Raw genomic sequence first — 24,771 nt, forward strand, 5'->3', positions numbered from 1 at the left:
CTTTATTCCAAATCAAGAAGATTTGGGCCTAGAATGTTTATTATTTTTTTTTCAAGGTAGTAGTTAACTATTTAGCTCAGGCTCAACTTGAACTCCCGGTCCCCCTGCCTCTGTCTCCCAAATGCTAGGCTAATAAGAAAGCTTCAAAACACCCAGGCAGAAAGTTTGCTTTAAATGGTTTTATTAAACTATACATTTAGTTTATGTACTTTTCAAAATGTTTTGATATTTCAAAATAAAAATATGAAAAAGCTCTAATGAAATAAAAGTTTTGTTTCTTAGGATAATTACCTAAGCAAGAGATTCTTTACCAAGAATCTAAAGAGAGCTCAATCTAAGAATGGCTTTTAGGTGGATCCATGGATCCCAGAAGCTAGAAATTGATTTATACATCTGTTCATGTAGACTGCTGATACATGCAGGCTGGGGAAATGGCTTAGTAGTTCAAGCGCTTGCCTGCATGTGGGTTCAGTTTCCCAGTGTCCACGTAAAGCCTGATTCACAAAGCAGCATATGTGTCTGGAGTTTGTTTGCAGTGGCAAAAGGCCCTGGCATCCTCATTCATTTTCTTCCCCAACTCTCCCTCCTTTCACAAGTAAATAATTTTTTTTTAAGAGGCCAAATCTTGCATTAGATTATCCACAAAAGGTTCAGAACATCTCCACAAGCTAGAAAGCACTAAGTTCATACTATGCATGCTGTCAAAAGGCTTCATTATAACTTCTTCCTAAATGCTTTTGTTGATTACGTTGACATTACTTACTGAAGACACAGAAGCCCCTCAAAAACCAAAACTCCAAATACTCGTGGCTTCAGGAGACATTAAAAGATCCAAGGTGGAAAAAAAATGTGCAGATGTGAGGAAAAAAATAGTCAGCAGAAATAACTGTTATGTAGCAAAAATAATTCTTGCTTCTCCAGCATGAGTTTTCTGCTGAGTCATTTGTTTGCTCATTGCACATTAAACAGACAGGCATAGCTTCATTTTTGGATGTCTAGAGTCCATGTGCTCAAAATACACTGCATAACACAGACAAGTAAAATGAGGACTGAGCCATGATGTGACTATGGAGAATGATGAAAAATATAGAATAAGTAAGGGGTAAACAAAGAGGAAACTCAAAATTGGAGGAAGTCTCATTAGGTTCTTTCTCCATGACACACTCATCTTGTTAGCAGCAAGATAATTACATTAAATAAAATAGACCACATTCTCTGTCCCACAGAGGACAGTGTGGCAATCACAGAAGACTACACGTCTCGTGACTGTGCCAGTTTACACACCACAGGCTTCACCTGTGATGTTGTTCACACGTGAGCTTTCTAAACATGGAGGACTTTAGTCCTCCTGTTGGTTTATGTAATAAGGTCCGATCTGAGCTGTGGAGCTGGGAGAGCCTATAAGGCAACTCTCCGTCTACTTGCTTATACAGCTGCCCTGTCTGGGCGGCTTGATAAAAAACTCTGGTTCCAGCTTTCATTATAAGATGTCACTCTTAAAATAGCAAAGATGTCTTTACTTTGAGACAACAGAATATTCTAACCATGAGACAGGTACACCATACCATGGACAAATCTCAAAAAGGGAATAAGCAGCTTCTACTTCAAACCAATTCTGAGCAAGCATATGGAGGGAGATATACTTTAAACCAATTAATCAGAGAAAGGGTGATTGTACTAGAACAGAGGAGGTAGATAACATGGCAAGAAACCAGACCCGCGAGCCAGCCCACTTGTGCCTTCGTGAGTGGGTCTCTGGGAGAGTAATGAAGCTCGCCTGCTTGTGCCAACTCCTTCTCTTTGTGCAGCACTGAATTCTTCTCAAGGAGAGCACAAGAACAGAGGAAAACTCCACATCTGCCACTGCTTAGTTAGCAAGAGTTATTTTGGAAAATATCCATTCTCATGGGGAAGTTTAAAAAATTTTTTGGGAGCCGTACCTCAATATGATCCATTGCTTTCTGCCACACAGACTGTTTCTCTTCAGCACTGTATCCAGGAATGGATAAGATATTGTGAATATAATTGAAGACTTCTTCCTGAAGAGCAAAGACAACATATTTATTCCTTCATTCAATATTTAGTGACTACTATCTGTACTAGTATTGGTACATATTTGTTATTTGGAGATGAACACCATTCAGAAATCGTCAACTTATGGAAAACTGACATTAAGGAGAAACAGTCCTTTCTTGCACTGACCCCAAGGGGCTGGGGAAGTGGCCCAGTGAATAACAGCACATGACCCGCAAGCAGGAGATTCATGCTCTGCCTCCCTGGAACTCATTACCCCGGGCCCACGTAAACAGTTAGGCATTGCCACGCACATTTGTGACCCCAGTCTGTGAGGAGCGGAGACCAGAGAATTACTTGAGCTTATTGATTGAAAATGGCAGCTCTGGGATTAGTGAGAGACTCTGTCTCAAGAAAACCCATGGACAAATGATAGAGGAGAATACCCAACATTCCACTCTGGCCTCTGCACACCCCCACCCAGAGTGCACACATCTGCCACAAACATACATATGTCACACACAACACACCATCATCACGTCACACACCATATATACGCCACATATACACACACCAAAAAAAAGAAACCTAGCAAAAAACCAAACCTGACATTAAATAAAGTGTAAGGTAGATTCTTAGAAGTCACAAACATATGCCAATTAAAGTTAAATTTATTTGTTACCCTTCACTGACCTAACTAAATATCATGCTTGTTTTTGGTAGCACTTGTTCACATTCCCAACTCTGTCTCAAGTCACTTCTGCCTCTGTCTAGTACGTTCCATCTATACTAATTCTCATTTCAGCTCTATGACCTCTTTTCAGTTCCTTGAAGATGTCCATTTTATCCTATTACAGGATCCTGCATATATTATTCTCTATCTTAGAACACTTATCCTTTGGCTCTTACTTGAGTCACTTTTCAGATTCTAAAATTCAGTTTATATGTTACTTTCTTTGAGATTTCTTCTCTAATTACTATGTGTAGGTAAGTCTTCCATTATCCTCCATATTTGTACCTCATGTTTCTTCCCCAACAATTAACACTTTTTTTTTTTTTTTTTGAGCAAGGTGTCACTCTATCCTAGGATGTTCTGGAACTTACTCTGTAGCCCAGACTGCCTTGACCTCATGGTGATCCTCCTACCTCAACATCCCACGTACGAGGATTAGAGGCATGAGCCACCACACACAGGTATAAAATTTGTAATTATGTATTTAATTTTGTTTATTGTCAGTTTATAACACTGAAAGATGAATTCCAAAACTTTAGGAACTTTGTATTAATTAACAGTACAGGCATTTTTTTTTTAATAGCAGGAACTCATTAAACCATGGTGAGGAAGCAGAGAAAGCCTTTGATCATCAAACACAGCACCAAATACTTCTATTGAATAATTTCTGCTAAGAGCAGAAAGTGGATTACAACTCAGACAAAAACAGTAAAGCAGTCTTTAAAAACTTACCTCTCTCAGTGGATCATGCAAGTAGCAATCAATAATTTTGTCATATTGGTGTTCTCGTTCATACATAAATTCACAAATTTGATAGCTAGAATGTAAAAGGAAAAACTGTGTCTCAAACAGGCAGGTGGTTATTAGCTGAAGTGCATTCGAACATAAGTTAAAATGAATAATGCCATTTCTAGTGCTAAATAAAGCTCAAGGAATTTTGAATATGGGGGCATTTCGGATTTTGTATTCTCACATTAGGAATGCAACAAAGCACAGAACATTTCAAACTCTAAAAAATTCTGAAACACTTCTGATCCAAAGTGTTTCAGATAAGGAGTGCTTAGCATGCATTACATGTCTGAGGGGAGTACTTTCCATTCTCCTTGGCATAGCTGTACGATGTTATTCAATACTGTTTGTGAGACATTTCAAAAAAGTACTAAAGAAATAGCATTTCTCCATTGTTCAAGAAATACACTTTATGTGCCAAAGAGAGAGAGGACTGAGGTAACTTAGAACTAACTTAATACCTTTAGCAATAAAAGAAAATGATTGGGAAAAAAAAAGAAATAGTGTGTGTCATAGTAAGTAGTCAATGTGGTATATATCAAACATTTTATGTCAGAATTAAGTATGTCAGAATATGCAAAGAACTAGATATGTTAACATATTGTATCATATTTGCTATTCAACATTTACATTATTTCTACTACACTACTGTCAAAAGCTATGAAATACTATGCAAATAGTACTTTAAACAAATTTAGAGCTGGGCATGGTGGTACATGACTGGACGCAGAGACAGAAGCATCACAAGCTCAAGGCCATTCTGGGATACAAAGTCCATTCTAGAACAGCTTGGGCTAATGATATATATACACACATATGCACACATATACATATATACACATACATACATACACATACATGTATAAATACACATATGAATGAAGCATCATAAACTATTTTACTTTCATATTAAAATAAATTTTAATAACAATTCATATAAAAAGTCAAAAACTTCCACACTTAGGTTTGTTATTAAGGTGGTTCTCTTTTCTTTTTGAAATTTTGTTCATTTTTATTTATTTGAGAGCACGAGACACAGAGAGAAAGAGGCAGATAGGGAGAGAGAGAGAGAATGGGCGCGCCAGGGCCTCCAGCCACTGCAAATGGATTCCAGATGCATGCGCCCCCTTGTACATCTGGCTAACGTGGGTCCTGGTGAATCGAGCCTTGAACTGGGGTCCTTAGGCTTCACAGACAAGCACTTAACCACTAAGCCATCTCTCCAGTCCTGTATAACCTTCTTAATTAAAAAAGCAGCAATACATCAAGAAAGAGGATTTCAAGTTAGAGAAATATAACTTAACATTACTATATAAAATTAATATATAGTTTCAAACAAACACTTACAACTCAGCTTTTTCTGCCATGGAGATGAGCCGGCTCTCTTCAAACTGAACTATGCCTCCAGCCTGCAGCAATTCTAAAAGGACCTGAACATTTGAAATAAATAAGTAAAAACACTGAAATTTGTTTTAATTTACTAGCTCTGCAAGGATCATTCAGTGATGCAGACCAGAACTGTTTAAAAAGATTTTATATATTATTACTTAATAGTTCAGCATACTTTCACATATGTAAAGGGTTAGACTCTTAGAGATGACTGTCTTGCAAACATTTAAGGAATATCAGAGTATTTGCAAACATGTTCCCTTATCACTGCACTGAACTCAGCGTGTCTGTATATATCTTTTTGTTGTTGTTATTTCGAGGTAGGGTCTCACTGTAGCTCAGGCTGACCTGACCTGGAACTCTCTATCTAGTCTCAGAGTGGCCTCAAACTCATGATGATCCTTCTACCTGTGCCTCCTAAGTGCTGGGATTAAAGGTGTGCACCACTACACCTGGCCTATCTTTTTAAAGTGTATCTTTAATTTTTTTTAACTTAAAAATCTTTTTGTGTGTGCACACACACATGCATGTAAATCTGGAGGTCAGAGAACCACTTTTGGGTCAGCCCTTGCCTTTCTATCTCATGAGACAGGGTTTCTCTCTGGATTTCACTCAGCTTTGTTGTCCTTTGCTGAACGCACTGGGAGTTTCCCAGAAACTCTTCCGACTCTATCTCCTATCTCATCATCAGCATGCTGCGGTTACAGAAGCCTGCCACAGCTTCTAGCTTTTTTCCATGGGGCCTGGGGATCAAACTCGGGTGCTTAGACTTAGGTGGCAAGTGTTTTATTCACTGAGACATCTCTCTAGCCTCTGCATATATCCTTGTCTGACACTTTTATGCATAGTGAATTTTAAAATCTATTGCCTACAAGGAGTATCCATGCTTCTGTGTACATTTTTTTAAAAAAATTAAGAATAGGGCTGGAGAGATGGCTTAGCGGTTAAGTGCTTGCCTGTGAAGCCTAAGGACCCCGGTTCGAGGCTCGGTTCCCCAGGTCCCACGTTAGCCAGATACACAAGGGGGCGCATGCGTCTGGAGTTCGTTTGCAGAGGCTGGAAGTCCTGGCGCACCCATTCTCTCTCTCTCCCTCTATCTGTCTTTCTCTCTGTGTCTGTCGCTCTCAAATAAATAAATAAATAATTTTTTAAAAAAGAATAAAAAAAAATTAAGAATATTTTTACATAGCAATGACATTCAAAATATACAAAAGGTAGAAACAATCCAAATGTCTATCAAGAGGTGAATGTATAAACAAAATGTACTATATGCATAAGGGAGCACTGTTTGATTCAAAAATTGGAGACATGCACAGACAAACTTTGAAGAGACACTATGCAAAGTGAAATCAAGCCAAATGACTGTACATACATGAGGTACCTAAAATGGACAAACAGGGACACAGAAAGCAAAATGCTTATTGCTGGTATTGAGGGATGGAAGGTTATGGAGTTACCTAACAGTGTGAATACAACTCAGTTTGGGAAGATGGGTGACGTGAAGATACATGGTAATGATGACAGCAAAGCAATGTGAACATAGCTCATGCCATTGGACTGTGCACTTAAAAATGACCGACTTGGGGGCTGGAGACAGATGGTAGTGCATGTCTGTAATCCTAGCATTTGGGAGATGGAGGCAGGAGGAACAGAGGTTCAAGGTCACCCTTGACTACACAGTGAGTTCAAGGCTAAACTATGATGCATGAGACCCTATTAAAAAATACTTACAAAGAAAATGGCACATTTTAGTCCAGGTATTGTGGTACAAACTTATGACCCTAGCACTAGGAGTCAGGAGGATCACAAATGCTAGGTCAGCTTACACAACAAAACAAGACCTTAGCCCAAGAAAACATATTGGAGCTCATATCACTGTTACTATACTAGATGAAGAAAGCGTGAGTATGTAGTTGAGCTGGATTCACCAACATTATTAAACAAACTTCAGAAAACACAAGGGGAATTACATAATCATTAGAGCTCTATCCTGTATTTAGGTGTGGGATTTAGAGTAACAACCTACTCAGAATGCCAGGAAACCATTCAACACAGTATTTATTATTACTTTCCAACTTAAATAAAACCTACTTGAATTTTACATTTCTGACCCAAAATTTAATCCATTTGGAGTGCTAAAAATGTAGGGTTATACAGTAAGTATGAAATAAACCTCATCTGCTGTGTCAACTGTGTGAAGTAATGAAAGTGAGTTGGAGCCAATCTTACCAACTCATTGAAGGTGATTGTTAAATTGTTGGGGTTTGGGGGCTGGAGAGATGGCTTAGCAGGTAAGTGCTTGCCTGTGAAGCCTAAGGACGGTTTGAGGCTCAATTCTCTGGGACCCATGTAAGCCCGATGCACAAGGTGGCACATGCATCTGGAGTTTGTTTTCAGTGGCTGGAGGCCCTGGTGAGCCCATTCTCTCTCTCTCTCTCTCTCTCTCTCTGCCTCTTTCTCTCTATGTCTGTTTGTTGCTCTCAAATAAATACATAAAAATAAACAAAAAATTTAAATTGTTGGGTTTTTTTTGCATGCCAGTTGTTCAGCATAGCTATTGTTAAATATTAAGTTACTAACTATAATTAAATAAAAACAAAGGTAATTAATACTCAAGACATTTCTTCTTATTTTGTTACATACTAGTATTATATGAGCCCTTGTGGTTGTTCACATCCACTGTGATTACATGAGGTGGGCGGAAAGATCCCACACTTCTCAGTTCCATGGTCAGTGACCACACACTGGGAGGCTAAATGAGTCATGGCAGAAATACATAAACCACAAATACTGGAAAATTCTACTATAAATCAATGAAATGCTAATGGAAATGTTACTTTTTAAAGAGTTGTAAAACCAAACAAACAAAACAAAAAAGGAGAGACAGAGCCCACATGTGGCCTACAAAGTCTAAAATATTTTTTTCTTTATAGATATAATCTGTCAATCCCCTGTAATGAAGTTAGAGAAAATATTAGTAATGCAATCCAACTTAAAAGAAGGTATGTCTGTAGGCAGTACATTGTAAAGGAAAAAAAGGTAAGGAATCATTTTCCCACTATTCAAAATTAATACCTGCAAGAAGTGAGAGAGAGGGTAATGGTAGTGGTGGTAAGCAGGTAGAAAATACAGTGTGCATGCATGAAAATGTCATGGCAAAACACATCACCTTGTATGCTAACAAAAGTACTTAATTAAAAACCCTGTTATTCGGGGCTGGAGAGATGGCTTGGCAGTTAGGGTTAGGGTCCCAGCTACACAGAAGGCTGAGGCAAGAGGATCACTTGAGCCCAGAAGTACAGCCTGAGCCACATAGTGAGACCCTATCTCAAAATTTAAAGCAATAAGGCTGGAGAGATGGCTTAGCAGTTAAGTGCTTGCCTGTGAAGCCTAAGGACCCCGGTTCAAGGCTCGATTCCCCAGGACCCATGTTAGCCAGATGCACAAGGGGGCACACACGTCTGGAGTTCGTTTGCAGTGGCTGGAAGCCCTGGCACGCCCATACACACACTCTCTCTCTCTCTCTACCTGTTGCTCTCAAATAAATAAATAAATAAATAAATAAATAAATAAATAAATAAATAAATAACCCTGTTATTTGACTTACTAAGGAGGTCTCTTAACTGATGAACAATTCAAGTTCTGACATAGTTTGATTGCTACACATTTATTCAGCTATATAAGTGAAAATAACATTGTATTAGACAAACCTTGATCTATGACAACTGCAAAAGGGAGTACTGGACTTAGAAGGGAAAGAACAGGAGTCCAGCCTTAACTGTAACCTTGAACAAGTGTGTCCGTTTTTGTTATATCAAAATTGAAGAGGGGCTAGAGAAATGGATCAGTGGTTAAGGTGCTTGCCTGCAAAGCCCTAAAGACTGGGGTTTGATTCCCCACTACCCACATAAAACCAGATGCACAAAGTGGCATGTGCATCTGGAGTTTATTTATCACAGTGGCTATAGGTCCTAATGTGCCCATTCTCTGTCTGTCTGTATCTCTTTCTCTCTCTTCTCTGTCTTATTCTGTGTGCAAATAAATAAATAATTTTAAAAAATTGAAGAGGAAAGAAAAAATCTAAAAGGTGATATTCACTAATAAAGTATTTAATACATTGTAATTACTTTTCAAGATTTTGTTCTTCCTTCTGTTTAGCTATTGATACTAAAAGATTATTAAAAATCATTTTAAATGGATATACTGTATATCTATGAACCACTTTCACTGTAACAGAAAAATAGGGGTAAAATAAAGGTACTCTCATTTGTATCCACATTTAAAGCAGCCAAAATGTTAGTGCAGTTCTTTACTAAGACAATCTGCTGTAGTCACTGTGACAGCGGCGGTGCTGTGCAGATAAAGGGGTGAGGGCACTGCTCTTTTTTTTTTAATGTATTTTATTTATGAGAGAGGGAGAGAACGGGCACACTAGGGCCTCCAGCTACTACAAACAAAGTCCAGATGCACGCGCCCCTTGTGCATCTGGCTTATGTGGGTACTGGAGAGTCAAACTGGGATCTTTTGGCTTTGCAGGCAAACTCCCTAACCGCTAAGCCATCTCTCCAGCCCCAGGGCTACTGTTCTTTACTGTGGATGACTACTATGCACAGTCAGAACAGCTCTCGGAGTAGTTTATTTCAGAGCTTCATTTTTGTACTTTACCAACCTCACAACGTTTAGTCATCAATTTTCAGTGGGCTGACTTAGCGCTCACAATTGGAGTGCACAAGCTGTTAACGAATCCTATACTTAGAATCACCCTCAAGAAAGTGACACAAATAGAAGGTGAGAGCAGCTAAACAGTCACTACCTCCCAGGGATAAGCAGAGCAGCAGGTGGATTCGAGTCTCCAGAGTGGAGGCCTAATGCAGTGGGAGCTCGGGAACACTGTCCGAGACTGAATGTGAGCCCACAGGGTTCTGCAGTCTTAGGGCTGAAACAGCCAGCGGGGCCGGTGGAACACATGGGGTACACGTGGAGAAGGTGGAGCATGATGCGCTCTGGAATCCTGCTGGGCACAGACAGCTCTGCTACAGGACCTGAGTCTGATACAAGCTCTGCACACAGGTATCTTTAGCAAATACCTACACTATTTTCTCGTTTAAAAAAAAAATAGTGGTTCTGGCCAGGCATGGTGGCACATGCCTTTAAACCCAGCACTTGGAAGGTGGAGGCAGAGGTAGGAGGATCACCATGAGTTCGGGGCCACCCTGAGACTACACAGTGAATTCCAGGTCAGCCTGAGCTAGAGTGAGACCCTACCTCGAAAAACAAAAAACAAAACAAAACAAAACAAAAAGTGGTTAGCTTAGAATTAGGGTTTAGTCAAGTCATTTTCTCCTTATATCTAGTGGGCTCTAGCCTTAGGTTTCTTTCTGGCTTGCTCTGACTTCTTTCCTACTTCTTAACAAAGAGAGTTCTAGTAGTTCATACCTGCTGTCTTTCCGAGTGGCGGGAGTCATCATCAGGACTGCAGAGGAATTCAAGGACCTGGCCAAAGGAAACAGTAAGTATCCTTCCACTGCCACCACGTCATGCACGCTCAGCTGTGACCACTGTCTGTGGTATCACCCCAACTGACTAGTCTCATACACAAAACACCCCCCTGCAGTATGCTAACAAGGTAATGTGTTCTCACTACTGCCCCAAAGCATAAGTAGACAGAACTTAACTGAGTCCTTAATGCCACGGATCAGGAAAGTGGGTTTTATAATCATGGCACCTGAATTTGAATCCCATCCTTACTAATATATAATAATTATAATAATTAGGGATAATAATATATAATAATATTGCTGCTAATACTAAGTGTGGCTCTAGATGAGTTAACCTTTATGGACTTTATCTGTAAAACAGGGATGCCTGCACCATTTTCACAGCTGTTAGAGAACTGAGTTAACACACAGGAAGCTTTGCAACAGCACCTTGCACTGTGTAGTGCCTAGCGAATGCTGGTCATTATTACCTGACAAAACTATTTGCTATGCTACTGATGGATATGTAGGAAAATTTTATGATTGACACCTGAGGAGTCAGCCATTTGTAAATAAACTAAGACTTCCTGAAAGTAATCTCTTCTCCATTGATCACCATGATGGTTTTACTATTAACAAGATGGACTGATTCCTAAGTTAGCAAATTCATGAGCAAAGAAGTCTAGCCAAATTAGAGTAACCCAATAATTGTGAGGTTAGAACCACTATAAGCCAATCTCTATAAACCGTGCTCCCATAATACCAGGTGCCAGGCAAAATAATAGTACATAGAACGTATCACTAAAATACATATTCATAATTTAGATCCAAAATTTGGAACAGGCTTCTCCTTGATACCCACAGTCTAATAGAGTCAGTCCCCAGACAGTTAGCACATCTAGTGCCAGAAGGTGCTAGATGGGTGACTGAGGGAAAATGACTAATATCTGTCCAAACAACTCATGGTCTAACTTATTTAGCAGCAAATAACCTGTCATGATGCTCACACAAGTGCAATAGTGGCACACAGCCATGGTGGGGAACCAACTGCTCTTGATTTGGCTAACTGATCCCCTCAGTGGAATGGGAACCAGAGCTGGACTGGGAAACAAGTCAGAACCATATCCCAAAATGAGCCCACTCTCCATTATCAAGCTACCACAAATCATGGGCTACAAGAGGGCCTACACCTATTAAATTCTGTCTAAAATAATAATGGTTATCCCATTTATCTGTTGCTAACTTTACTCTCCATTGGAGATCTGCTTCTCTTTTTCAGATAGATGCAGATCCTAAGGAGAGAACCACCCCATCAGACCTCAAAAGGGCTCCAACTGAAACTAAGAATAATTGGTGAAACAAGCAAGAGTGCTGTTTTCTTGGTGAACCTGGTATCAGCACAGGGTTGAAAGAGATTGACACAGAAAACAATCAACTCCTACCAAACCACATATACAAAGACACAGAGGCTCCCAAGACCTCATCACTGAAGCAGACCTAAAATGAACCCAACATGGCTCAGGGAAATTTGCAGAAGAGGGGTTGGAAAGAATGTCAGAGCCACACATTGGGTCATGATACACAGAGACATTTCCTCTTACCCATAACTGATGGCTAACCCCACAATGCATGACCCATATACCCCAACAAGGAGGGTTCACATGGAGTGGGGGAGGACAGGGAGGAGGCTAACAATGGTCCCAACTTGACTATATCCACTGAGTACAAAACTTTTTAAAAAAAGAGAAGAAATAGGATAGCAATGAACAATAAGCAGAGAAATCAGTTCCATTTCTCACTGATAAAGACACTTACCTGATCAAAGAGGGTTCTGTTCACAAACAAGGTGTTGTCAGGCTTTGCAAGCTGCCGAGCAAGGAAAGTAAAGAGACATCCTACTTGTGAGGGAGTAAAATCTGAGTTCTCCACCATAACCTGATAAAAGAAAATTTTATTTTTAAAAAAACCTGGTTTGATGAATATATATATATTTTCACAACTAATTGACAGGAGCCTCATTACTGACGATTCGTGGACTGATTCTTTTATGGACTATGCAAAAACTGAGCTCAAGACCATCTAGAAGGAGCACAAACAATTACTTGCAGACTCTGAAAAAAAAAAAAAAGGATACAGTGTAGATGGTAATTGAATTTTTAGAGGTGGGGGAGTATAAGATTTCAAAGAAACAGTAATCATGTTTCCCTCTGGAGTTCTTAGAGAATCCTACTAAAATTTAATTTAAATTAAAAGTAATTAGCCTTACTAAAGATCTGCCTGTCAACAAGGGAAGAAGAGACCTGAGCATGAAGGAATTCTAGAAAAGAAGGCAGCTGCAGTTGCCTTCCTGAGGTGCTGACTGCAGGAAAGCCTGGCACAAGGTTACTGAGTCAGTCATGCCTCTGCTTTAATGCAGCTGCCATCTTCTGAGTCCCCAGTATGTATAAGGTATTGCGACAGGTGCCTCTACGGGAATTATGAACAAGAAAAGAAGGTGAGACAGTTAAGTACACTGTAAAGGCTGTGCTTGTGCCATTGGAGGACTGAAAGTAGTTATGGCAGCACATATAACAAAACACCAATTCAACTGGAAGGATTTGTAAGAAGCTAGCCTTTGAAGTCCATGCAGGACCCTCTTGTCAGAGGAGTGTCAACAGAGAGAAGAGTGATTAAAGACATTAGTGGGCACTGGAAGATTGGAGTTTGTTGGGAAATATCCAAAGTTTTACTAGGATGCAGCAGCAACTAAGAGAAGGAAGGAAAAATCAGACTGAAAGAGCAGACTGGGCCTCAGGGAGAGAGCACCGCTCTAGAGCAGTGGCGGTGAGCGTGAAAGCAAGCTCGGCCGCAGGACTGTGGAGAGAGGAGGAGGACAACTGTTTCTATGTAGGGAAAAACGTAAAAAACTGACACATCTTGGGCATGAGTGATAGGTGGGATAATCCTGCAAAAATGAGGGGGTAAAGATCACGTATTGTTTTAGGCTAGTTCAATTGTTTGGGGCAACTTTATAACAAATAAGAATATAGTACTCTGCCACCTGCACTAAAAAGGTCCCCCAAGTTTTCCCCTCATTTCATCCTCTGTTCAAAAATGTGCCTACTCAAACATTTCTGGACTAGGAAGATGGCTTAATGGGTAGAGGGCTTGCTGTGCAAGTTGAGTACTGGAGTTCTTATATGCAAATCCCACGTAAAGCTGGAGTAGGTGCCCACCAAGCCAGCGCACCTAGGGAAGGGAGGGAGGGAGAGACAGGAGACTGTGACTCAGAGTGGTGACTGAAGGAGCCTGCCTAAACAAGGAAGAAGGCAAGGGCTGGCATTAGAGTGTTCCCTCACCTACACGTGCACACTGGACTCTCTCATACACACACCAAAACAGAATCCCTCAGGGACCTAGCTTTTGACCTATCCTTGCTTCCATTTACCTTCAGTCTTTCTACTTTGCACCCAGCAATTAGTACTTTTCATTACCAATACATTTCAAGCTAAAACCTCTATAACTAGAGAGCCAGCTCCATGTACATATATGCACGTACAAATTCCACTTTTAGATATTCATAGATCCTCTCATTGCTTTACAGCTATCAGTCCTCATCCCCTGTGAGTGGCACTTTTCTAGGACTCCACTTGGGGCCCAGCCTTTAGCTCATCTTTTTGTTCTAGAAGGTTCCATACTGCCTGACCCTACGTGCATCTTTTACAAAAACAGCTCCGAAGCACAGCTATTTTTTTTGCCAACTCAGCAAGTGTCAACTGATTACCATCCTACAAATTTTTCATTTCTCTCTGAAATGTTTCAAATACCATGCTTAAATTTTCCAAAGCATCATACAAAGTCACAAATTCAGTTTTTCCTCTCTGTATCTGCAGCCATTCATTCTCTGCCCTTTGCTTACCCTCCCGCTCTCACCACCTCCCTCAAAAGACAGCTTAACCAAAGTACCACAAGCCTGCCACAGTAGATATAAGGAATCTGTAAAGTTCATATTTCATTGACACACAATAAATTTTATCCAGACCTCAGACAAGGGCTGGAGAGATAGCTTAACAGTTAAAAGACACTTGTCTGTGAAGCCTAAGGACCCAGGTTCGATTCCTCAGTACTTCCTGTAAGCCAGATGCACAAAGTGGTGCATGTGTCTGGAGTTCATTTGCAGAGGCCAGAGGCCCTGGCATGCCCATTCTTTCTATTTCTCTCTCTCTTTCTTTCAAATAAATAAAATAAAATTTTATTTTAAAATTTACTTAGTCATATATAATATCTGTGGAACTCTAGACTCTACTTGGATCATCCTTCCAATTTAGTAGTTTTAATCCAAATTCCAACTTACCTAATTGCAAACATTTCTCAAGCATCAAATAGGCTCCAGACATTGTTCTGGACATGCTCTGGGCATGCTACAACAATGCCTCCCAACAAATATAGCAAGTCAATACAGTCATGTAACAAATAATAATCCTCAGTGTCTAGCCTCAGGAAATGCAAAGTTTAGGTAGGAAAATATGCAAACAATTACAATACAATGTGTATATATTTTGTGAGCAAAGAGGACCATTAACTAACTGAGAAATATGAGGGAGGGTTCTAATGAGTTTCTTGTGGATGTGATTTGGGAAGCTATCCATCGGAGGAAGGGGGAAAAGGAATGACAGACTGAAAAAAAAGAAACATGCAACAAACCATAAACCATGAAGATACAGAAAACTTGGTGAGTTCCAATATTTTAATATGGGAGAAGAGAACATAATGTAGGGCATGTGGAAGTGAAGGAGTGAGTGCACAAGGGACACAGTTTTGGACCAGTCAGGGACCAGAAAACACTCAGAATCTTAGATATTAAGTTAATAGTTTAAGTGAGTCTAAATGGCAAAAATTACTACTTATATTAGGCTATGTTATTGCCATATTAGACAAACAAATAGATGATAAGATAAAAAGACCAACTGACCAACCATTTTAGACAGGGTTTGCCAGTCAAAGGTCTCTGTTCTGGAAGCTTGGTCCTCAGTGCGGCACTGTTGAAGTGCGGAACCTTTAGCAGACGGGGCCTAGTCGACAGAAATTAGGTCACTGCGGACACTGCCGTGGGAAGGGACTCATTTTGGGTTGTTAGAAAAGAGTGAGCCTGATCCTTGATGTGTAGCTTCCGGGCTCCTTGTGTGATCCCTTCCTTTCACATTCATTTGCACCATGATGCCATCTACCATGTGCCACGGCCAAGGGGCTCCTCATCAGAAGCCAGACGGGGCTGCCCAATCTTCATGTGTGGCCCAGCACTCTGAGCTAAATAAACCATGTTGCTTTGTCAAGCATTCAGCCTCAGATACTTCTCATAGTGACAAAAAATGCACTAGTATACTGTCCAGTATCTAGTCTTACCTCCTAACTTACAAACACAACTCCTATTTTTCTTCTTTGTTTCTTGTTTTTTTTTTTTTAACTTATTTATTTGAGGGAGAAGAGAAAGAGGGGGATAGACAGAGAGAGTGGGAGCACAAGAGCACCAGGGCCTCCTATTACTGCTAAAGAACTCCAGACGCATGCTCCACTTTGTGTATCTGACTCTGTGTGGGTACTGGGAATCAAACACAGACTGTCAGGCTTTGCAAGTAAGTGTCTTTTAACTGTTGAGCTGTGTCTCTAGCTCATTTTGTTTTGTTTTTAGGCAAGGTTTCACTATAGCTAGGTTGATCTTGAACTCATAGTAATTCTCCTACATCTGCCTACTAAGTGCTGGAATTAAAGATGAACCACCTGCCTGGCTTAAACAATTCTTCATTTAAAAATATGTGTGTGTGTGTGTGTGTACACACACTCTATTTGAAAGAGAAAGAGTGGGAAGAGAGAGAGAAGGTGTGCCAAGACCTCTTACCACTGAAAATGAACTCAAGACACATGTCCCACCTTGTGCATCTGGCTTATGTGGATGCTAAGAAATTGAACCTGGGTCCTTAGGCTTTGCAGGTGAGCACCTAAACTGCTAAGCCATCTTCTCTAGCACATATTTCCTCATTTTTAGCTAAGCACATGATAACCTGGAATACAGACTATATTTCACTATCTCTCTTAGCAGCAAAGAGCCATCTACTCAAGGTCTGGGTGATATGATATTAAACAACTTCTAAGAGAAGAAACATTTCCTTCTGTACTTCTTTCTGGATTTAGCCTGGCTAGAATATAGAAGAAGAAACTCCATAGTGTATCAGAAGACAAAAAACATGTAGTAAATTTAACAGTAAGATAAAAGAAAACTGAATCCCTAGGTTTTTTTTTTTAAATAATTATTTATTTATCTGAAAGACAGAGAGAAAAGGCAGAGCTAAGGAGAGACAGGGGGAGAAAGAATGGGCACACCAAGGCATACAACCCCTACAAACGATGGGCCACCTTCTGTGTCTGGCTTACGTGGGTCCTGGGGAATTGAACCTAGATCCTTTTACATTGCAGGCAAGTGCTTTAACTGCTAAGCCATCTCTCCAGCCCTGAATCCCTAAGTTTTTAAAGGTATGCTAATAGAACATGTTATCTACCTATAAGTTTAAATGTGAAAAACTAAATATCTATCACAATTAGACTATTATTTTCAATTTTCTCTCACAACAGAGCTAATTTAAACTGATCTATTAGAGAGTCATAATAAAGTATCAGATAGAGAAGAGGCAAGATTATAAACATGGAGATCACTTAGTAAGATATTTTGGAATTTAGGTAAAAATTCTTCATATCAACCACCTGTATTAAATTTATTTTAATTGATAATTTAGCAACTCTATTCTCATATTCATCACTGTTCATCTTACAAGGTTAAAAAATAGTTCAAATGAGATAAACACTATAAGAATGCTTTACAAAGAACTATTACAAACGTTAATATATGATATTATACAAAACTAGAGAACATGTTTATTTTGGTCCCTTGACCAAAATGACTTTTAGATTTCAAAGTCATTAAAAGGATAAACAGAATGATAACTTGAAGCTTTAAGCCTGTGAAAAGTCACGTCAATACAGGACAGCAACCTGTCTCTGCATTCATTCACAGCAATAGCACAAAGCCCAAAATAGGTCTTTCCTGACTCTAGAGTTGACAGAGATGATCCTTTCTTGTGTTCTTCAAATCATTTCTGAGTGTCACTTGTCATCCGACTGCCATGGTAAAACATAGTGCTACCATAGCAACCAAGCGAGGCTCAGAGATTCTTCACATTAATTATTTTTCAACATCTCTATTTCATTATACATAATCATACTAATAAAGCAATTACATAATAGAGCATTTCTCAAGAACACCTCTCTGTCGTATCCAATGTAAAGCTGTGATACAATATGTTTTTTTTTTTTTTTTCAATGAATGCCTAGTATTTTATTCACTTCTTGAAGATCATGAAGCTATAACATTCCTTTAAGGTAGGATCAAAACAAATGGCTTCATTAAACAGATTGTTTTAGAAATTATATAAAACAACTCCATTAGCTCAATTAAAGTATCAATAGAAAGACATGTAAGCTTTGAATACTTACTTTCAACAAAATATCCACAATTCGCTGTTGATATTCCACAGCTTGCTTGTCATTTTTAAAATCTTCAAAGGTCTAAAAGAAGAAAACAATTAAAAATAACTGTGACTTGATAATTTTAGGAGGAAACAAAATATTAAATTCTTGTGGATAAAATCCATGTAAATAGAAGAATTGTTTTTGTTTCTTATAAACTTTATAATTAAAAGCTATTTTAGGGCTGGAGAGATGGCTTAGGGGTTAAGCACTTGCCTATGAAGCCTAGGGACCCTGGTTCAAGGCTCAATACCCCAGGACCCATATTAGCCAAATGCACAAGTGGGCACATGCGTCTGGAGTTCGTTTGCAGTGGCAGAAGGCCCTGGCGTGCCCGTTCTCTCTCTCTCTCTCTCTCTCTCTCTCAAATAAATAAATAAAAATAAATGAAATTTTTTTAAAGAATATTTTAATGAAGAAAGCCATAGCATTTAACATTCCATGGTATTCTAAGAGCTTAAAAATGAACAAGTATATAAATATACTGCTGTCATGTGACCAACAAATGTTTGGGGAGTAAAGCAGACTTACAGGAAGAAGACCAAACCCTAATGGTAAGAGACAGTGGGAAGCAAAGGTGAGGCTCAGATGTTGCTTAGTCTACTACTTGCAAGTAATTGAAATGCAATTTATGAACAATCAGGAAAAATATATGCATAAATTCCAGAATTAATAAAATGTGTTTTCAAAGATAAGCATTTAAAGAATAATTGTGCTTTATAACTGCACTATTCACAATAGCCCTAAATGTCCATCAACAGATGAATGGAAAAAGAAAATGTGGTTCATACAAACAATGGAATTATATACATCCATAAAAAGAATGAAATTATGACACTGGCAGGAAAATAGATAGAAATGGAAGTCATTATTTGAAAGAAGCCAGACTTAGAGAGACAAATGCTGTGTGTTTTCTCCAACACAAAAAACTGTATTAAAATTGTGTGTGTGTGTTTGTATGTGTTTGTGGGTTACACAGGGAGAAATGGGACCGTGAAGGGGGAAGAGGTATTAATGGAGGTGGGATATAGAGAGGATAATGCAACACATGTAAGGGGGGCTTACTGAGGTAAGAATTCTGAATATAGCTGGGCGTGGTGGCGCACGCCTTTAATCTCAGCACTCAGGAGGCAGAGGTAGGATGACTGCTGTGAGTTCAAGGCCAGCTTGAGACTACATAGTGAATTTCAGGTCAGTCTGGGCTAGAGTGAAACCCTACTTTGAAAAAACAAAAAAGAAAAAAAAAGAATTCTGAGTAGAACATGCAGCACAATAAATGACAACGTGACATTCTGTTTGGCAGCATATGGTAACAGCATATCAAAAAACTAAGTATGTACTACACAGAGGGCATATCTTCTTATCAAAACACTGAAATGGAATGTTTGAGACAGAGAAAGGCATACGGCAAAGGGGAAATTTTGCCCAGCCTCGTGGGAAAGACTGAGTGGAGTGACAAGTGAGGCAGACAAGATCCAACACTGAGAAGATGAGAGAGCACCCTCACAAGATGCTGCTTACTCTAGAAACTACGCTTATCATATTGTAAGGACATTTTGTTTCTTCTGAGTAAATACCTAAGAATGAAGTTGCTGGGTTAGTTACTAAATGCATTATTTAACTTCATGAGAAACTGACAAGCGGCCTTCTAAAGTTACCACAGTGGTATGTAAGAGCTCCATTACTTGACCTCAGCAAACCACTTCTGTGATGGCTAATCCATGACTGTCAACTTGACAAGATTTAGAATCACATGGGGAAAAATACTCTGGTCATGTCTGTGAGGGATTTAGTAGATTAGAATAGCTTAGGTGGGAGGATATAACCTAACTGGATGGCTCCATCCCATGGGCTGGGTCCCTGGACTGTATTAAAAGGAGAAAGCCAGTTAAGTAGTCAACATTCATCAATCTATTCTGCTCTGCTTCCTCATTGTGGACTGACTGTGCCATCATGGACTGTAATCTGGAACTCTAAACTGATATAAACCCTTCCTCACCTAATGTTTCTATTATATAATAGTGAGGGGTTCATAAAGATGCTACCCTACCCTGATCAATAATTGGCAGTTAATGGTTGCTGGAGGAGGGGGCATATTTTCTTCAGAGTTGTGTTTTGGTAAATAACCTCTACCATGCTCATGCAAGTACCCCTAAGAACCCAATTTAACTCAGTGAGTCACAAAAACAAAAAGAGCAAAACAAAACAAAGATATAAAAATAATATGCGGGCTGGAGAGATGGCTTAGCGGTTAAGCGCTTGCCGTGAAGCCTAAGGACCCCAGTTCAAGGCTCAACTCCCCAGGACCCACGTTAGCCAGATGCATAAGGGGGCGCACACATCTCGAGTTGGTCTGCAGTGGCTGGAGGCCCTGGTGCACCCATTCTCTCTCTCTCCCTCTCTCTCTACCTGCCTCTTTATCTGTCTGTCACTCTCAAATAAATAAAAATAATAAACAATAATAATAATAATAATAATATGCAATAATAGTTGACAAGAAGAAGGAGCTCAGCAGGAAAGGAAGGGGGGCGGAAGATGCATATGATCAAAATGCATTACAAACATGTATACAAATTGCCAATAAATAAATTTTTTTAGAGTGAGGCAGAATCTTGTTTTTGCTGCCTCTTTCCAACCTCTCCTTTTACCCTATGATTTTCTATTCATTTCTTCCTAAATATCAGCCACTCAGTATATGTTACTATTATAAGGTGAATACTATAATTTATTAAATTATTTTAAAAGTGTCTGGAGAAGATTCTTGTTTTGCAGTGTAAGTCGGTGAAACTTGAAAATCTGACTTCAGCAACAGTGATTCTGATTGCAAAGGAGGCAGGGAGGAGAGACTGAGAACTGGAGGCAGGTATAATCAACTTAGGAGAGCTTAGCTCAGCTATCCAGAGGGTAAGATACCTGATGGTGGATAAGAAAAAACAAACAAGAAGTGACAGGTTGGCAGGGAAAAGCAAGGTTGAAAATATCTTACTTAAAGTCACACTGTTCCTTACCAGTGCCAACACATTCAGAAATTCTCTTGTGTCAAAGTGTAGCAAAGTCCGAACATAAGGATAGACTTCTTCCTCAGAGGATGCTTCTGCTGAATGCAGACGAATCAGAAACTCAAAAACCTGTGAGACAAGAACCAACTGTCAATTACTTTCTATCATCTTACTAAGCGTTTTGCTGAAGCGATGGCTCCCACTGCATGAAACCAAGACAGGCTGAATTCATGTTAAACTGCTACGGTGTCTTTCTAGTTGCGGATTTCAGTGACAGTACAAGCCCTCTTCCTTACCGGGACAGTTCCCCAGTTAAGTGGAATGGTCAACTAAAGTTTATTTATAGTCATGTTAAGGGGTGTAGAAATAATACCAACCTGGTTCTTAACCAAAGGAACAAGATCTTCAGGGATGTCACCAAGGGGATAGGCACGACCTGCCAGGCAGCAGCTAGGGAGAAAAAAAAAAAAAAAGAGGATAGATCCAGTGTTTAAAATGGTAACTTTCAAATCTGAGATAGTATTTTGATTCTGAGGGAGGCTCAGCTTTTGCCAGGTCAAGTTCAAAGTCAGTTCACTACGACTGTGCAGAAAGAAGTACAGCTGATAGGATAGTGTGTATTTCAAAAGGCTAAGAGAAAGGCTTTTCAGTGTTTTCACAAGAAAGAAAGTATAAAGTACAGTGTATAATCTTGATTTTAAAATCACACACACACACACACACACACACACACACACACACACATATATATATCAAAACATCACATGGTAGTCCATACATATGTAAATTTTTATGCTTTATGTATCATTTGTAATAAAACTATTTAAACATGATATCCAGTTCAGAAAATGTAGGAGATAGGGATAATGGAGAAAGACTAAGCAGGAACCTCCAATTCTGCATACTGCATTAAGGGGTGGGAAGCAACGAGGACACTGTCACTATCAAAACACCTCATGCTTGGGTGTCTAGAAAGAACAAGACACTATCACCTGCAGTTTGTCTATTAGAATATTGATATTCTCAGACATTTCTACACTGGTGGTTTTAAGATTCTAAAGGGATAAGGTATGCTAATAAATGTCTGGGTAATCGTGCAATAGGCTTTAAGGAGACTCAGAATATTAGAAGAAACTCATCCTAAGGATTTTAACTATGAATCACAACTGCTTTTCATAACTAAAGATTTGCTTTGTGGGTTGAATTACTATATCTTTTGAGTATGTTTTTGTCATCAAATTTTAATTTTAATGACAGCACATTCTAAACTTCAATGTACACATGACAAAGTGCTAAGTAGATGCTGTTCTCCTTCACTGAACAATCAATGTGACAGTATGAAATAGGTCTAAAAGCTAATTCTGGTGCTCAGTAGAAGCTGAAATGATGCTCCGGCAGGTTCCACCACCTTCCTACCTTCCTGTCAAGCAGCTCTCTGGCTGACAGTTCTAACAGGACTCAACTCTGGGCCCTCACAGTCTACTGGAATGGACTCTGCTCTATGATTCCAGACACAAACGCTGCAGTTAGGTCTTCCTCTGTCACTACATTTTCCATGACAAATCTCTTGCCCTTATACGTAAAACAGAGGTAGCATGTCTTAGGGTAAGAGTAAAATATACTGTATCCGGGTTTCTCAACCACAGGCAGGTAACTGCACCAGGTAATTCTTTGCTATGGGGACTATCATGTACATTATGGGATATTTAGCAATATTCCTGGCCTCTGCATACTAAAAACTGGCAACATTCCTCTCCTAGCACCAGCTGTGATAACCAAACATGATTTTAAATATTGCTAACATGAAAACACTACATAAAAGACCTTTGAAAACAGTGAAGTACTATACAGGTAAGAGACTATTATGTCTCTTAAGACATGGGGGAGATGAAAGGAGCATGGTCATGGGTAAATAAAAAGGTCTCACCTAATATATACAAGCAGTTTGTTGCCCATAACAACTTGCTCATCTAAAATGGAAAGGAAAGTATCATTAGCAGTTCTCTCTCAAGACCTTTTCAGAAATATAATCTTTATATAGAAACAAAATCTCAGTTTGGCTCTTGTGTTCCTGAAGAAGAAATGACAACTGGGATTGTGGATGACATTTTCGGAAGCTATTTAATATAAATTATATTAGTAAATTGTCATGTGCTATTTAAACTTGCTGATAGCTTACTTAGGCAACAGGGTAGCCCCTCCCTGTAGTCTCAGGCCCACGTGTGTTTATGTGAGAGTGTCCTTTGAAACCTCCAGTTATTACTACTGTTCAGTGTCTGGCTTGGTGTTCTGTTCTGCTGGTCATTTCTCTTTCACTTTGCAGCAGGTTTCTCTCGTCATTCCGCTACATGTTAAGTGTCTGACCCAATGTTGTTACTGCGACTTGCTTTTGTTCTTTTCCTCTCACTTGTTATATGCTTAAAAACTCACTCATTGGAACAGCTGCTGACAGTGTGTGTGTGTGTGTGTGTATAAAGGGCAGGGTACATTCTAGAAGAACTGCCTGACACAACAGAAAAGCAATGCTGGAGTCCTTGGTTATCCTGGCTGAACTGGGAAGGCTGACAAACACCGGTGACGGACTGCCGCTGCTCAGGCTAACTTGAGGTTCTTTGTTTTTTGTTTTTTGTTTTTTTTTTTTTGGTGTTTCAAGGTAGGGACTCACTCTAGCTCAGGCTGACCTGAAATTTACTCTCTATTCTCGGGTGGCCTCAAACTCATGGCAACTCTCCTACCTCTGCCTCCCAAGTGCTGGGATTAAAGGCATGTGCCACCGGACCCGGCTCATGAGGTTCTTGGTCAATGAGACTGAAAGCAAACAGGATCCAGGCAAAGATCTAATCCTAATCTTAATTTTGTCACTTTGTCAAATAACCAAAAGAGCTGTGTCAGAGTTAGAAGTCAAATGTGGCTAAACTAATGGACATTCTTGTAGTATTTTGAAGAAAGCAGTTGACAAGTCAAAAGAGCTAGAAAGATACAGAAATATGCAAAAAAAGGCTATTTTGCAAAGTTACATGAGATAAATAATTCAAAAGAAATATAAAAGTGGGCAGAAGAGTTTGAAAGGGAAGAAATATAGATTTCCCTTGATTACATGAACATTATGTTTTGGAATAAAAGCGGAGAATTAACTTTTGTACCAATGAAAAAATTTATACTAAGTGTACAAAATAACTTTACAGTACCAGCAACATGTAAGCATAAAGGCATGGTCACAGCACATTCCCAATGGAAGCAGCACAGCCTCTTCGTGAAGTCTTTTTCAGGGTCTGTCTTCCTGATTTTTCAAGCATAAGTGCTTTTGAATATTAAAAATTTCCACTATGCAATTAGAAATGTTCATGGAATATGACTTTCACATAAAATTACAAACTTTTAAGTAACACCTAAAGTAGTAAAATGCACTTCATGAACTGCTGAAGAGTGATATAAAAATTTAATTCACATTTTTGTTTCAGTTCAGTGATAATCAGGTGATTCTGGCAGTAATATACCTTTCTATGTGAACCAAGTAATTTTATATTGTTACCAGTGTACTTACTACTATGAACTTCAAAATTTTGATGAAAAATGAATTATCAAGCCTTTAGGAATTACTGGACAAAAGGAATAAGGTCATATGAAATTTGAAAATCTAAATACTGTGAGAGTTATAAGCAATTTGAAGATGTCACATGAAACTTTTTGCCATTCATTTAAGTGGTAAATATTTACTGAATACTTGCTATAAAAAAATACAGCAAGAGCTGATATAATTGATGTGAGAAGTAGAGCAGTAAGACAACAATAAAGACTTCCCTTTGTGATTTTC

The 24,771-nt window shown here is 39.2% G+C and overlaps 1 protein-coding gene across 2 annotated transcripts in view; it reads right to left on the bottom strand.

Annotated features, from left to right (window-relative positions):
* Nucleotides 1-24,771, bottom strand: part of Vps8 (VPS8 subunit of CORVET complex) — a 252,603-nt gene that overhangs the window by 106,331 nt on the left and 121,501 nt on the right. For both annotated transcript variants that reach the window (XM_004654317.2, XM_004654316.2), the window contains 9 exons: nucleotides 22,885-22,927; nucleotides 21,335-21,407; nucleotides 20,967-21,086; nucleotides 17,926-17,997; nucleotides 12,217-12,336; nucleotides 10,361-10,417; nucleotides 4,883-4,965; nucleotides 3,479-3,563; nucleotides 1,941-2,039 (listed from right to left, as the gene is read on the bottom strand). In XM_004654317.2, coding sequence (XP_004654374.1) covers nucleotides 1,941-2,039; nucleotides 3,479-3,563; nucleotides 4,883-4,965; nucleotides 10,361-10,417; nucleotides 12,217-12,336; nucleotides 17,926-17,997; nucleotides 20,967-21,086; nucleotides 21,335-21,407; nucleotides 22,885-22,927 — 752 coding nt within the window. The remainder of the gene's footprint in view (nucleotides 1-1,940; nucleotides 2,040-3,478; nucleotides 3,564-4,882; nucleotides 4,966-10,360; nucleotides 10,418-12,216; nucleotides 12,337-17,925; nucleotides 17,998-20,966; nucleotides 21,087-21,334; nucleotides 21,408-22,884; nucleotides 22,928-24,771) is intronic.

Source organism: Jaculus jaculus, chromosome 5, assembly GCF_020740685.1.
Source record: "Jaculus jaculus isolate mJacJac1 chromosome 5, mJacJac1.mat.Y.cur, whole genome shotgun sequence".
Lineage (NCBI taxonomy): Eukaryota > Metazoa > Chordata > Mammalia > Rodentia > Dipodidae > Jaculus > Jaculus jaculus.